The sequence below is a fragment of the Ostrinia furnacalis genome, unplaced genomic scaffold (genome assembly GCF_004193835.3).
Source record: "Ostrinia furnacalis isolate ACB-3 unplaced genomic scaffold, ASM419383v2 OfSCF6947, whole genome shotgun sequence".
Lineage (NCBI taxonomy): Eukaryota > Metazoa > Arthropoda > Insecta > Lepidoptera > Crambidae > Ostrinia > Ostrinia furnacalis.
The window spans coordinates 123603-137585 of record NW_021137186.1 but is presented as its reverse complement, the minus strand read 5'-3'; the positions used below and the strand labels follow the sequence as shown (position 1 = coordinate 137585).

At 42.0% G+C, this 13983-nt stretch overlaps 1 protein-coding gene across 1 annotated transcript in view; it reads left to right on the top strand.

Moving 5' to 3' along the window:
- The window catches only part of LOC114363060 (adenylate cyclase type 2-like), an 87096-nt gene extending 73639 nt beyond the window's left edge, over positions 1-13457 (top strand). Inside the window, exons 6-22 of the mRNA XM_028318665.1 lie at positions 416-617; positions 1149-1319; positions 1656-1757; positions 2150-2277; positions 2365-2423; positions 2746-2907; positions 4075-4234; positions 6040-6123; positions 6295-6414; positions 7641-7807; positions 8629-8800; positions 8988-9053; positions 9544-9693; positions 10114-10215; positions 10326-10443; positions 11414-11558; positions 13278-13457. Coding sequence (XP_028174466.1) covers positions 416-617; positions 1149-1319; positions 1656-1757; positions 2150-2277; positions 2365-2423; positions 2746-2907; positions 4075-4234; positions 6040-6123; positions 6295-6414; positions 7641-7807; positions 8629-8800; positions 8988-9053; positions 9544-9693; positions 10114-10215; positions 10326-10443; positions 11414-11558; positions 13278-13389 — 2220 coding nt within the window. The 3' untranslated portion in view covers positions 13390-13457. The remainder of the gene's footprint in view (positions 1-415; positions 618-1148; positions 1320-1655; positions 1758-2149; positions 2278-2364; positions 2424-2745; positions 2908-4074; positions 4235-6039; positions 6124-6294; positions 6415-7640; positions 7808-8628; positions 8801-8987; positions 9054-9543; positions 9694-10113; positions 10216-10325; positions 10444-11413; positions 11559-13277) is intronic.
- Positions 13458-13983: the final 526 nt, after the last annotated feature.

Genomic DNA, 13983 nt, shown 5'->3' with positions numbered 1-13983 from the left:
CAAAGTTACACTCAATAGTGTTTGCTGTTATTTTTTGAAAATTTTTGGGTTCAACATTTGGTATTTTCATTCAACGTTTTTTAATTTACGAAAATCAAAATCAGCTATAGCTCTACCTACTCTACACGGAGGAAGATAAATAAATAATATGTCTATTTCATATAGTAAATACATCAAACCATAACCACCATCGTTTAAATCAAAAGGCATCCATTTGCTGGACAAAGACCTCCTCAAAGAATTTTCTCGAAGATCGGTCCTGCATTGCTTGCAACTAGGAGCTTCCCACGCTTCATCTGATCATCGGTCCATCGAGTGGAAAACCGGGTATTTACGTCAGTAGTCACCATTCGAGAACTTTTCTGCCCTATAGCCATATTTAATCAAATCTAAGAAAATTCCCATTAAATTCCAGAAACCAGGAGTCTCCGACAACGGCCGCCTCTCAGTCTGTACTGTAGACCGCAAAGCCAGCATCGTCTCGTCGATCTACCAGGACGTGTCGCCGACCAAGCACAAGAGCAGCATCAGTCCGGCGCCTTCGCAGCACAGCTTCAACGAGCACGATGCGTTTCCGAAGGTGCTGAGGACGGAGAGCATGAGGACTACGCCGGGAGGTAAATCATTAAATGAAATTAAACATTTTTAGGGAAGAGCCTGGATGCGGGCAGCGCAGGACCGTGCATTGTGGAAAACCTTGGAGGAGGCCTTTGTCCAGCGTCCACTGCTGGTCATTTGGCTGAAACGACCGAACGAATGAAACATTTTTATAACATTAGTCATCACAAGGTGGACAGACGTCCTTATACTTAAAGGCCAATCTGGAAATCAAATGATCAAGATCAAGTCATTTAGTCTCCACTACAGGAGTACGAACACGAAATTGAGCCTACACTAATCACATGTAGGCCAGACAGGTTGAGGAGGCCTGATGTTCTCATTAATGTTCCAAAATAAAAACCATTAAGATGGATTGAATCATTATTATCAACAGCAAGAGTTAAAATTAAATATTATGTGCTCGTATTTCCAACATCTTGTGGAATTCTAAATGAACATTGCCCATACTTTCATAGATGAAACTGAAATACAAAAAGTAAACATTTACTTATCATCACGTTAAAGTGACGTTTAATTTAACATTCCAGAACTCAGTCGCCGTGCCTCAGTGAAGGTGGATGGTGGGAAGACAGTGGCCTTCGAAGGCAATCCTGCCACCAGCCCTGGGGAAGGCATGGGGAACGGCACAGTCGTCACCGTCAAGCCAAAGAGTCGCAGCGGCTCCATCATCGGTGCTATTAGCCCCATTATGGGAACAGGTATTGTATTTAACAAGAACTTCAAAATCCGTCTTTATTCTTCTAACAGAATTAATTACGCGTTACAGACGTTCCATTTAGATGATAATAGTATTAATCTTCACTGTTTGGGCTTTGATGGCGGCAAAATAATAGATTAGATACAGAAGTTTACATCAGGATCAAAAAAATTGGAAACTATTCATGGGCTTTTATAAATACTTTGTGATTCTCTAATAAACAAGTTAAGGAATTAAAAGATACGAATGTATGTATAGACATTATCTTCTATATTTTATTTAGCTCTTGAAATCTTTGGCTAGTCTTAGTTAATATTTATTATTGTCTTTTCTCCAGAAGATTGTTCTGATGAATCAGCGTCACCTTCAACTCCTTCGGATACGTTACAACCGACACTTTTTCTTAGGATGCTAAGTACAATTTCGGTGGAATCTCTAAGTTAGTTTGACAATATTAAACCCGGTTCCCTTTGTATTTTAACTTTCTCAGTATCATCACCATGTAACCCGTGTTGTACTGCATCTCGATAGATTTTCAAATTCATTTGGTTCCCCGAAAGATTCAAAACTGATTCTTTAATCTTATTCTTTATTCTACACGTGTATTGTGTATAGTTCATTTTCCTGCAGTTTCTACTCATTTACTTAGATGTTTACGTTTTGTGAAGTCTTCCGATATCAGTTCTTGTATGTTTTATTATTGTACGTATCTTGAATCTTCCAATACAACTGAAGAGCTGGCATTGTCCTTGAAATATAGCATGAATCTTTGTAAATATTATTCACGTTTGTTCTTATTTAAAAACCTTTTATGATTGTTATCCTTTTCAGCTACCCCTGGGGTGCCAAGCAGGTCTCGCCCTTCGAGCAAAATGACAAAGTATGTCGAATGTTGGGGAGCTGACAAGCCTTTCGCCAATATCACTGATTCCACTCTTGCCAAGAATATTGGGATTTCTGTAAGTTTCCATAATATACCTAATATTGTGTTTGCTTTTATTAAAAACGAAGATTCGTTACAAATTAATTTATCTTGTATTTTTCAGAGCTTAGCCATGATCGAACAAAACTTATTGCCACAAAGAACAACGTGCTGTGAGTGCAGGTAAGTTTTATGTTTTCCTTTCTTTGTTGTTTTAATTGTAACTCAAATTTAATTTCCATTGCATTAGATAATTGTTTCTGGTGAAATCATTGATAACAATTTTTTTATCCCCAACGGGGAAGCTCTTGACCTGAATCTCACCTGATTTCATTTTTCATGATTATTTTCTGGTCCAAATCCTCAATATGCTTGTAGTAATTTCGAAAGGATATTGCTTCTGCAGTGGACACTAAATAATGATCTGATGATGATAATTTATGGATACTGGAACTACTGGATGTTGACCTGATGAATATAATTATGGATTGTTCTTAATTTCCAGCACGACCGCGGAAGGCATGAACCGCGTGACGCTCTGGTTCAAGAACAAGTCTCAAGAACGAGCTTACCGCGCGCAGCCCGACGCACAGTTCAAGTATAACGTCGCGTGCGCAGCCGCGCTCTTCGCGTTACTGGCTACATTGCAGTTGCTGACTGTACACAGGTTGGTAATACTCTTCCGGATTCCAGACTCTAGTACAGGTGGTTAAAAAGCCATATTGGATATGCTAACCGTAACAACCTTATACAGTTCAGCTCTGCTGACTATAGTCTTTTTTTTTNTAAAAAGATTATTAGTAATTTGTTATTACACAAATTACTAATACTCCCGTTAGCCCCTCGTACTAAGCTAAATATGCTTGTGTCACGAGTGAGCTCACCACAATAGTCGAGCGGCGGCGGGGACCGAACCCGCGTTCCCCGGATCACGAGTCGGCCAGTCCGACCCCTTCACCATTCGGCTATCGTGGCATTGAGTCTATAGCTCGACTCAGTGTGGACATCTTAGTTCAAGAACAATATAGCTGCTGACCGTACACAGATAGGTGCTGCTGATTGTACTCACACACACTAGAGCAGCTTAGTAAATAGTTCAAGCCGTATTGCTGCTGCTGACCGGACCCAGGACAGTTTTGTTGACTCCTGGCTATTATACTTCAGAATGGGTAGTTCAAGAGCCATAATGCAGCGTTGACAGTACACAGGTCGGTAGTTTACTAACTCCAGACTCTAGCTATACTCTGGTTTAAGAACAAGTCTCAAGAAAGAGCCTACTGCACTCTTCGCGTTACTGGCTACGTTATAGCTGCTGACCGTACACAGGTTGGTTTTGATTTGAAGCCACAATTAAAATGTGACGTTAATCTTCAAATTTGCCAAATTATTTTTAGATTTTACTCAATAATGTTAATGAAATTCAAGAATCTATTTCATTAATGGACTACAAGAATATCATGTCCGATGATTACTATATATTTTTAAGCTTATTATATGAGCATAAATAATAGATACAGGACCTTGAAATAGAGTCTGCGGAAATTTTTCCGTAAAATGGTAGGCACTGTAAATTAAGCAAAAGAGTTTTAGTATTCATTATAATCCGTTTCATTAATGGTCAACACCAAGGATTGACCTATCTTTCGCAGTTATTAAATAATCTCTGGGTGTTGCTTAAGATAGTAATTCATGCTTCCAAAATCTTAGAAATTCGCACGAAAATGTGAAATGGCTCTTAATCGGCAACTCTCAAAATATTCAAAGCATTGTCTACCAACAGAGTAGACCACGAAAGTATTTTCCTTAAATAATCAAGCTCAACTCTTCTTTCCAGGGGAATAGTTCTATACGCAGCATTCGGGCCGACCTTCATCACGCTGATGGTGTTCGTCTACCTTTCATGGTACGATGGCCGCGTGTTCAGAAGAGGGATGCACCCGCTATCTGACGTGCCTGATGACATATACGCCGACAACTGTACGAAGCCTGGACAGGTTGGTGAGATATATTTTTTTATGCAAGACAAGGCATGCTATTTGACCGCAATCGCACCTGGTGTTAAGTGAGATGCAGTCTAGGATGATACATATCTGCCCTGTAAGTGCCTATTCACTCTCTTGTCCTTACTGCTAAGTGCATACTGTCTGGACCTGTACTTATCCGGACAGGTTTGTGAGCTAAGTTAGACAATGACCTTCATCACTCTGATGGTGTTCGTCTACTTCTCGTGGTACGACCTAAGGGTACGACGGCCGCGTGTTCAGGAGAGGGATGCACCCGCTGTCTGACGTGCCTGATGACATATACGCCGACAACTGTATGAAGCCCGGACAGGTTGGTGAGATAAACATACTACTGTCTGGACAGGTTTGTGAGCTAAGTTTGACAATTACCTTCAACACGCTGATGGTATTCGTCTACCTCTCATCTGCTGTGCCTGATGACATATACGCCGACAACTGTACGAAACCCGGACAGGTTAGTGAGATAATATTACCGTCCGGACCTGTACTTCTCCGGACAGGTTTGTGAGCTAAGTTAGACAATGACCTTCATCACGCTGATGGTATTCGTCTACCTCTCGTGGTACGACGGCCGCGTGTTCAGAAGAGGGATGCACCCGCTATCAGACGTGCCTAATGACATTTACGCAGACAACTGTACGAAGCCCGGACAGGTTAGTGAAATAAGTTTACTGTCTGGACCCTCCGGACAGGTTTGTAAGCTAAGTAAGACAATTACCTTCAACACGCTGATGGTATTCGTCTACCTCTTATCTGATGTGCCTGATGACCTGTACGCCGATAACTGTACGAAGCCCGGACAGGTTAGTGAAATAAGTTTACTGTCCGGACCCTCCAGACAGGTTTGTAAGCTAAGTAAGATAATGACCTTCATCACGCTGATGGTGTTCGTCTACCTCTCGTGGTACGACGGCCGCGTGTTCAGGAGAGGGATGCACCCGCTATCCGACGTGCCTGATGACATATACGCAGACAACTGTACGAAGCCCGGACAGGTTGGTGAGATTTTACTGTCCGGACCTGTACTTCACCGGACAGATTTGTGAGCTAAGTTAGGGCTATATTTCACTGGGACACCATGGCGGCGCAACCAGTCGCCGCTACCAACAAAATGTATGCAGCTTAGCGCAACCAAACGGACACCAGGTGAGTAACTCTCTATAGAGCTGCATACATTTTGTTGGTAGCCGGCGACTGGTTGCGCCGCCATGGTGTCCCGGTGAATTAAAGCCCTTAGACAATTACCTTCGTCACGTTGATGGTATCGTCTACCTTTCGTGGTACGATGTGTTCATGAGAGGGATGCACCCGCTATCAGATGTGCCTGATGACATATACGCAGACAATAGGCTAGTTGCCTAAAAAAATTTTTTTAGTCCGTAATGTTTAATATCAAAAAATATTGGACATGTATAATTTTGTTTGTCAATCTAACAAATAATTACATAGTTATGCTGCGTTGAAGTTGCGCACGACGTCACAACGTGCGGCATTTTTAAGCAAGCGTTGACGTCACGGGCCTCTTCTTATGAACTTTGGGGCGCTTTATCTCTTTAAATTTTCATTAGTTTGAAAAAGTGAAAAATACGTGTAGAGTATTTTTTGATAAGTTAACTGACGGACTAATTAAAACTCTTGCTTTTTGACCCAGGCAACATCCCCATTGTACGAAGTCCGGACAGGTTGGTGAGATAAACTTACTGTCCGAACCTGTACCTATTTCGGAGTGAAAATGAAGTAGTATTTTTAAATGAAACTGTTTAAATCTATTCCAGGTAGTGGCGAGTAATCGTTTCATCAGGCTGACAATGTTCATTGTATCGGTCCTACTCATTGGTGCCTGTGCTGTGATTAATTTGGTGAGTAGTTTGAACTTGATGTAGTAGAATTTTAAGTAGTCGTTACAGTGTTATTCGTAACAAATATTAGTATAACAGTACTTATTATTATTCTGTGGTATTACATAGGAGAACTAGGTAATTTAAAAAAAAATGAATTTCTGTACAAATGTCTATTTTTTTCTTTTTCAGTTTCAACCAACAATGATCGAAGAAATACCCATATCCTTAAGAAATGGCTCAGAACAAGTCAACAGCACATTGATTAGCGTCACGCCAACGTTGTATTTTTCTGAAGTGGATTCAGCTCCTGTAAGTAATTATTCATCATCATGTTCATCATCATCATTATCTTCTGCCATAGGATGTCCACATTTGAATACAGGCCACGGCTTTAGTCCAACCATTCCATACTGTGATACCTTTTGATTTTGTAATATGGACTGTAACTTCGAACTCCTCCTATGTTCATCTGATTAATATCGTTGCGGGTCTAATGACAGTTTTACTTTTCCCCGGGACAAACTTGACCTTCACTGGTTGGGTTTTTATTGGCGGTCAAGCTGTAGATCCTGGCTACACAGGAGTTGCAGCGGTGGGAACGAGAGGTGGGAATATTCCCGTTTTATGAATAACTAGCGGCCGCCCGCGACTTCGTACGCGTCGTGGATCCCGTTTTGCCCCCTTCATTTATCTTACGCGGTTTAGATTTTTTCATACAAATGTTTTTTCCCGCTAACTCCCGTTCCCGTAAGAATTTTGCAAAATCCTGTTGGTGTGGCGTGTAAATAGCCACACCAGGCGGGATCTTAATCGGAAGTCCAAATTACGTTTCCCAAATGATTTTGCCTGCAGAGGAGAAATAGTTGGTCCCACTAACCTCTGAGCCAATCTCGGGTCCCCTTCCGTCAGCTCGACCACTGCTGGCACCGGGACACTCCGGGATGTAGATGGATCGGCTTCACTTCCCCTGCAGGGGGTTCAGGTCACGAGCAATTTGGGCTTTGAATGCGGAGATGCGTTTGCTGCGTATGCGTTGTGCGTTATGATGCGATTTGCGGGAGATAAAAGTGCGGTTTTTTCACTCGCGAAACTGCGAAGATGTGCGATGCGTTTAAGTTCTTACGGTGAAGTGTGTCAAAGCTTGACGTTCAGAAACGCCAAGAATGACCACAGAGATGTGGAAACCAAACAGTTTTCTACCTGTAGACAAAACTATTTGGGAATTAAAAATAAACATAAAACTGCGTACATCTGCGTAACCACCTGTTGTAACTAAACTTTAAGTTTACTAAGGTACCTGCATGCCACATTTCAAGCGTCTAACTTAAGCGGTTTAGATTTTTCATATAAAAGGATTTTCCCGCTAATTCCCGTTCCCGTGGGAATTTCGGGAATTCCTTTCTTAGTGCACCTCTACGGTACCTAAGCTACGTCCCTTCCAAATTTCAAGTGCCTACTTTTATCCGTTTAGGCGTTAATATGTCAGTCAGTTTCTCCTTTTATATATTTAGATGTGTTAAATGTTAAAATTTCAGAGCTACCTGTACAGTTCTGTGATCACGTTGGCGTGTATTTCGGTATTTCTGCGCGTGGGCTTCGTTCTCAAGCTGGTGCTTATGTGCGCGACACTCGCCACTCATATCTCGATGTTCGCTGCTTCGGACCTGTTTGATCATTACCACGGCCTGGGATCGGGCAACGAGTAAGTACTTTGAGATAGGACTTAAATAATGTTTTTCTAGCTGATCATCTTCGTCATCAGGTCACTCAATCTCCACTTCAGGGAGATGATCAACCTCCCTAATGAGGGATATTGAAAATTCGCTTTATACCTGTCCTTATACTTCCCACGCTGGCCAAATGAGTTAGGGAATCCTCTGTTGTTGTGCCGATTTTATCTGTCCATCTAGTTAGATGGACAGATACCCCTGAGTTCAGGGGTGGCCAACTTGATTAGACATATTAAGATCTACTGTTTACTAACGAAACCCTGAGTGATCAAAATCAAATCAAAATCAAAAATATTTATTCAGTTTAGACCACAAGTGGCACTTATGAACGTCAATAGAAAATAATAAAAAAAGAAAAGGTAGCCCTTATGGGGCACTTTACATGTCTCCTTATCTTTTGGGCCCTACCAGCGCTTCGAGATCGAGACAAACACATGGCAAGTGCTAAGAAGAAACGCCGAAACAAACTCAGTCACCACTTACACTTACATACTTCTTGAAATCTTAAATGAAACAGCATAGTTTAGTACACAATCATGAAGTATTTTTTGCGTTGCCACGATCGACTGGACTAATAGTTGCGATCGACCGGTTGGTCACCCCTGATCTAACTGAATATACGAGTATACCAATGGTAGTATCTCATGATTTGTAAGATCTCTCTTATGGATTCAGTCCAGTAATTTATTCATTAACTTAATAAGTATTAATGTGCCGTCAACTTCCAATTTCATTATTTGAGCTAGAGTCTTTCTCCTAAATACTTCACTATTGACCGTTTGAACAATTTAAGATTCTCCATGGTGCCATGGGCAGCCCGAGCAGGCTTAGTACTGGTATTCGTAGCGGCCTTACTGCATGTCATGGATCGCCAGATCGAGTTCACTTCGCGAACTGACTTCCTGTGGAAAGATAAGCTCAAGTTCGAACAGGAGGAGGTGGAAACCATGCGAGGAATCAACAAGGTATGAGATGTTATGTCATACTTTTAGACATTTATTCTGACATGTTTGTACCTACTTTGACTTATCTTAGGACATATCGCAACTCTATCTTGATGAAATCTTTATAAGAGATAACCCATTTTTAATTTACATAACCCTGTAGAATACCTAAAATAAAAATACAGAAGCATAATTTCTTTTCTTGCAGATTCTTTTAGAAAACATCTTACCAGCTCACGTAGCGCAACACTTCTTGACTTCAGTCGCTTCAGAGGTATGTATCGTGTGATAAAACCACCTAACTAAGAACCTGAGAGTTACGGGTTCGATTCCCAGTAGGAGCAAATGTAACGCAGTTTTGAAAGCAGCGTCTACTGCTGAATAATGATTTTCAGGACCATGAATAAACCACGGATACTCTCGGCGCACTTAAGGGACTCTTATCTAAAATAAGACGTCAATATTTAGGTGACAATTTATTGCTTGACACAGGTTGTCAATGGTTCACAAAGGTTGTCAAAGGTTAACAGATGTCAAAATACTCCAGGTATATAAAGCCAGGGAAAAAAATCTGGACACCGCGGTACAGCTTTATGCGTCTCAAAGAGCAGTGACCTCTCTCGGCAAATAACACAAACAAGTTTCATGGTAGGTTTATACACTGACCGTTTGGTAGCGGCTTACGGCCAGTGCCTCCCTGCTACCCTTATGAGGTCGTCGGTCCACCTTGATGTTCTATTAACTTGTTTACCCTGATTATCCAGGAGGACTTATACCACGAGCGTTACTCCAGCATCGCAGTGATGTTCGCATCGATTCCCAACTACAAGGAGTTCTACGACGAGACCGACGTCAACAAGCAGGGGCTCGAGTGCCTGCGACTGCTCAACGAGATCATCTGCGACTTCGACAAGGTAATCATCATCAGCCATGTGCATGTCATCATCAACACCACCACCACCATTATAGTCGTAGTCATTATCATCACCTTCGTCTTCTTCATATAAATCATCATCACTGTCGTCATCATCAGTATCTTCTTAAATATCAGCATCAGTACATTTAGTCCCCACTGGAGGAGTTAGCACGACACTCTCGTTATTTACCTGAGGCAACAGAAGGACTTGGTCTACCCTATGTTAGCCAGACTGGTTGGAGATGATGCCTGATGTTTAAATAAATTTTGTTCTTTCGTCGCCATTAATTTCAGCATCAATCTATGAGTATGCCCAAGGAATCCGAAGCCCAGATTCCTAAACTTCTTAAAGACTTTCGTAAGCGAACTTTTGGAAAAGTGAATGATCCATTCACATGAAAATTATTTTTCATTTCAGTTGCTCTTGAAACCAAAGTTCAGCTGCATAGAGAAAATCAAGACGATAGGAAGTACTTACATGATCGCGTCAGGACTGAGGCCCGGGAAAGAGGAACAAATTGTAAGTAAAAAAACACGAGGAACAAATTGTAAGTCAAAAACCACATAGAACATTGGTTCTAAGCCATGTTAAATTATTAAGTATTTAATATCTTTGTCGTATGATTTTAGGACGCAAATCGTAAGGAAGAGCACACAGTAGCCATTTTAGTGGAGTTTGCGATCGCGCTAATGACGATACTGGATCAAATCAACAGGGAATCCTTCCAGAGGTTCAAACTTAGGATAGGTGAGTTATTATTTTTGTAGTGAATAGTCCAACCTCAACAAGGTGTTAAAATATTATTTAAAGAATGAAAACATCATCATAGTCATAGTCGGCCGTTTGGTGTAGTGGTTCGAAACGGACTACTATTCCGGAGGTTGCAGGTTCGATTCCCGCACAGTACAAACATTTGTGTGCATGAACATATTTGTTTGTATTGGACTGGGCGTTTTCTATGTATAATAAGTATGTATTTACAAAAAAAAAAAAAGTATTCAAGTATGTTTATATCCGTTGTCTAGTACCCATAGTACAAGCTTTGCTTAGTTTGGGACTAGAAGCGCAGTGTATAATGTCCAAGGATATTTATTATTTATTATTATTATCACTCTTGCTTTCCTTTACTTTGGTAACATTGTTAAAGATAAGCTAAAGCTGTTTAGAGCTAAAATGCCTTGTTTTACCTAAAATTATAGTCCAGGCTACTAACAGTAACCTATGAAGAACTTTACTGTTCATCAGAAAAAGAGTCCCTCGTTCAGATCCGGCTCGAAGGACCATGTTATTAATGACCATGAGGTCATTGGTCTGACCTACAGGCCAGTGATAATAATATAATAGAATCATTTATTTGGCACACAATACAAGATAATCATACTAAGAACAAAAAGAAACCTTATCTTAATTAAATTAAAATAGGTTTGAGGTCCCTGGCTAGGCTTTAGCCGTGACATGTGTCATGATCGTTCAATCATAGGCGATTATCACACTGCACCGCGCTCCGCCGCGGTACGCGGGACGACAGATTTAATCATTGTATGCAAGTACCTCAGTTTGTATAGAAAACACGCGCGGCACAACACACTGACAACGCGTCTGCGCGCGGGATTTTTTAAATGTAGCCACGCGGACCGCGGCGGAGCGCGGTGCAGTGTGATAATCGCCTTAATGCCATCGGACACCCTCCCAGTTATGTGTGTTCACTATGTATTAGGTCTGAACCATGGGCCGGTGATAGCAGGCGTGGTGGGAGCCCAAAAGCCTCAATACGACATCTGGGGGAACACCGTCAACGTGGCCTCGCGTATGGATTCCACCGGCGTCATGGGCCGCATACAGGTCACCGAGGACACCGCCAAGTGAGACATCATCTATACTAATATTATAAAGCTGAAGAGTTTGTTTGTTTGTTTACTTGAACGCGCTAATCTCAGGAACTACTGGTCCGATTTGAAAAATTCTTTGAGTGTTAGAAAGCTCATTTATCGAGAAAGGCTATATACCATCACAATACGAGTAATAGAAGCAGAGCTACAATGAAAAATGATGCGAAAACGGGTTTTCACGCGTACGAAGTCGCAGGCGCAGCTAGTCCTTTATAAGTGCTTTAATTTTAAGTAGCTGTGGGATGACTCAAACTCTATAACAGTAAGACGGTAAAGGACACCAAATAGGACCAGTTGGACTCCACCAGCGTCATGGGCCGCATATAGGTCACCGAGGACTCCGCCAAGTGAGACATCATCCTTTATAGTGCTTTAACTTTAAGTAGGTAGCTGTGGGATGACTCAAACCCTGTGACAGTAAGACGGTAAAGGACACCAAATAGGACCAGTTGAACTCTACCGGTGTCATGGGCCGCATACATGTCACCGAGGACACCGCCAAGTGAGTCATCGTCCTTTATAGTGCTTTAACTTTAAGTAACTGTGGGATGACTCAAACCCTGTGACAGTAAGACGGTAAAGGACACCAAATAGGATCAGTTGTACTCCACCGCATACAGGTCACCGAGGACACCCCCAAGTGAGTCCTTGCCTTGAATAATGCACTAGGTATAGCGTAGAGACTCCACCGGCGTCATGGGCCGCATACAGGTCACTGAGGACACCGCCAAGTGAGTTATTGTAGAGCACTCGTTCGTTTGTTCGTTTCAGCCAAATGACGTCCACTGCTGGACAAAGGCCTCCTCACGGTTTTCCATAATGAACGGTCCTGCGCTGCCCGCATCCAGGCTCTTCCCGCGACCTTTACCAGATCATCGGTCCACCTAGTAGGAGGCCTGCCCACGCTACGTCTTCCAGCCCGAGAACTTTCCTGCCCCAACGGCCATCGTTTCTACGAGCTATCGAGAAAGAGGTCAATCGTCGAATCCAACTCGGATGGGCAGCGTTCAGGAAGCTTCGCCATATACTCACGTCCGAAATACCTCAGTGTTTCAAGTCAAAAGTCTTTGACCAGTGTGTGTTGCCAGTGATGGTATACGGATCTGAGACGTGGTCGCTTACTATGGGCCTCATAAGAAAACTCAAGGTCACCGTGCGTGATCGAATCAGAAATGAGGAGATCCGCAGGATTGCTAAAATCAAGTGGCAGTGGGCGGGACACATAGCTCGTAGAGACGATGTAGAGAACAAGAATTTGGGTCAGCTATAGCGTAGAGAAGCATACAAGTCACCGAGGACACCGCCAAGTAAGAAATTAAGTGTTTTAATGTAAGACTGACGACGGTTAGCGACACCAATTAGGACCAGTTTAACTCTACTGGTGTCACCTAGGATACCGCCAAGTGAGTCATTGCTCTGTATTATTTGCGACATAAAATTAGCACTGTTACCAGCGCAGCGTCATTACTGGTAAGGGTCAGTCAATAAAGGTAATTGAAAACAGCGCTAAATAAAATTCAAGATATTTTTACTCTTTGATTTCCAAGCCAGTGATTTTGCTCTCTCTTTATAGGTAGGAGCAACTAAAGTTATTAGGTTCCTCAACCACATTTTTAACTCGTCAATCGTAATCAACCTTTTCACATAAAAATAACCCTAAAACCATAATAAACACCCATTTTCTGTCACCAGAGTCCTTATGAACGTGGGATACACCTGCGAGTGCCGCGGTCCCACATACGTGAAGGGCAAGGGCACGCTCACTACGTACTTCGTGAAGACTCCCAACGTCGGCGGCGCGTGAAATTAACTGAGAAGAAATTATCAGGCGCTAAAAAAAATATCAAAAATCAAAATTTTCTTTATTTGTTTAGACTAATTAAATTAGTACTTGCAAATCGTCAAATGCTCTTAAGGAGCCTATACATGTCTCATTCTTTTTTTGCCCTACCAGCGCTTCGAGACAAACATTTGGCAAGTGCTGAGAAGAAGCGCCGCAACAAACTCAGTCACCACTGTCTGCCGGTTTAAAAGCATACTACATAGCCTCCTTTTTCCTTCAAAAAATATAATCGCACCACCCCATCTCTTCCCATGGGTGACTAATTTTTCACCATGAATCCCTAATTTATAAGTGACCCCTATGGTAACACATAACAGGACTTTTTTTTCAAACGGGTCACTTAAAAATTAGGGATTAAATCGGGCATAAGGGATCCAGACTTAGGGGGATGGGCTTGGGCAGCAGTATACACCATGCCATCACACTTCGGTTTGTCAAGCTTACGCCCACCATATTCACAAACATTACTATGGCTGGGTTGCACCATCTTACTTTAACTTTGACAAACGTCAAAAATCTGTCAAATTCCATACAAAAAGCACCGGTTATCGTCAT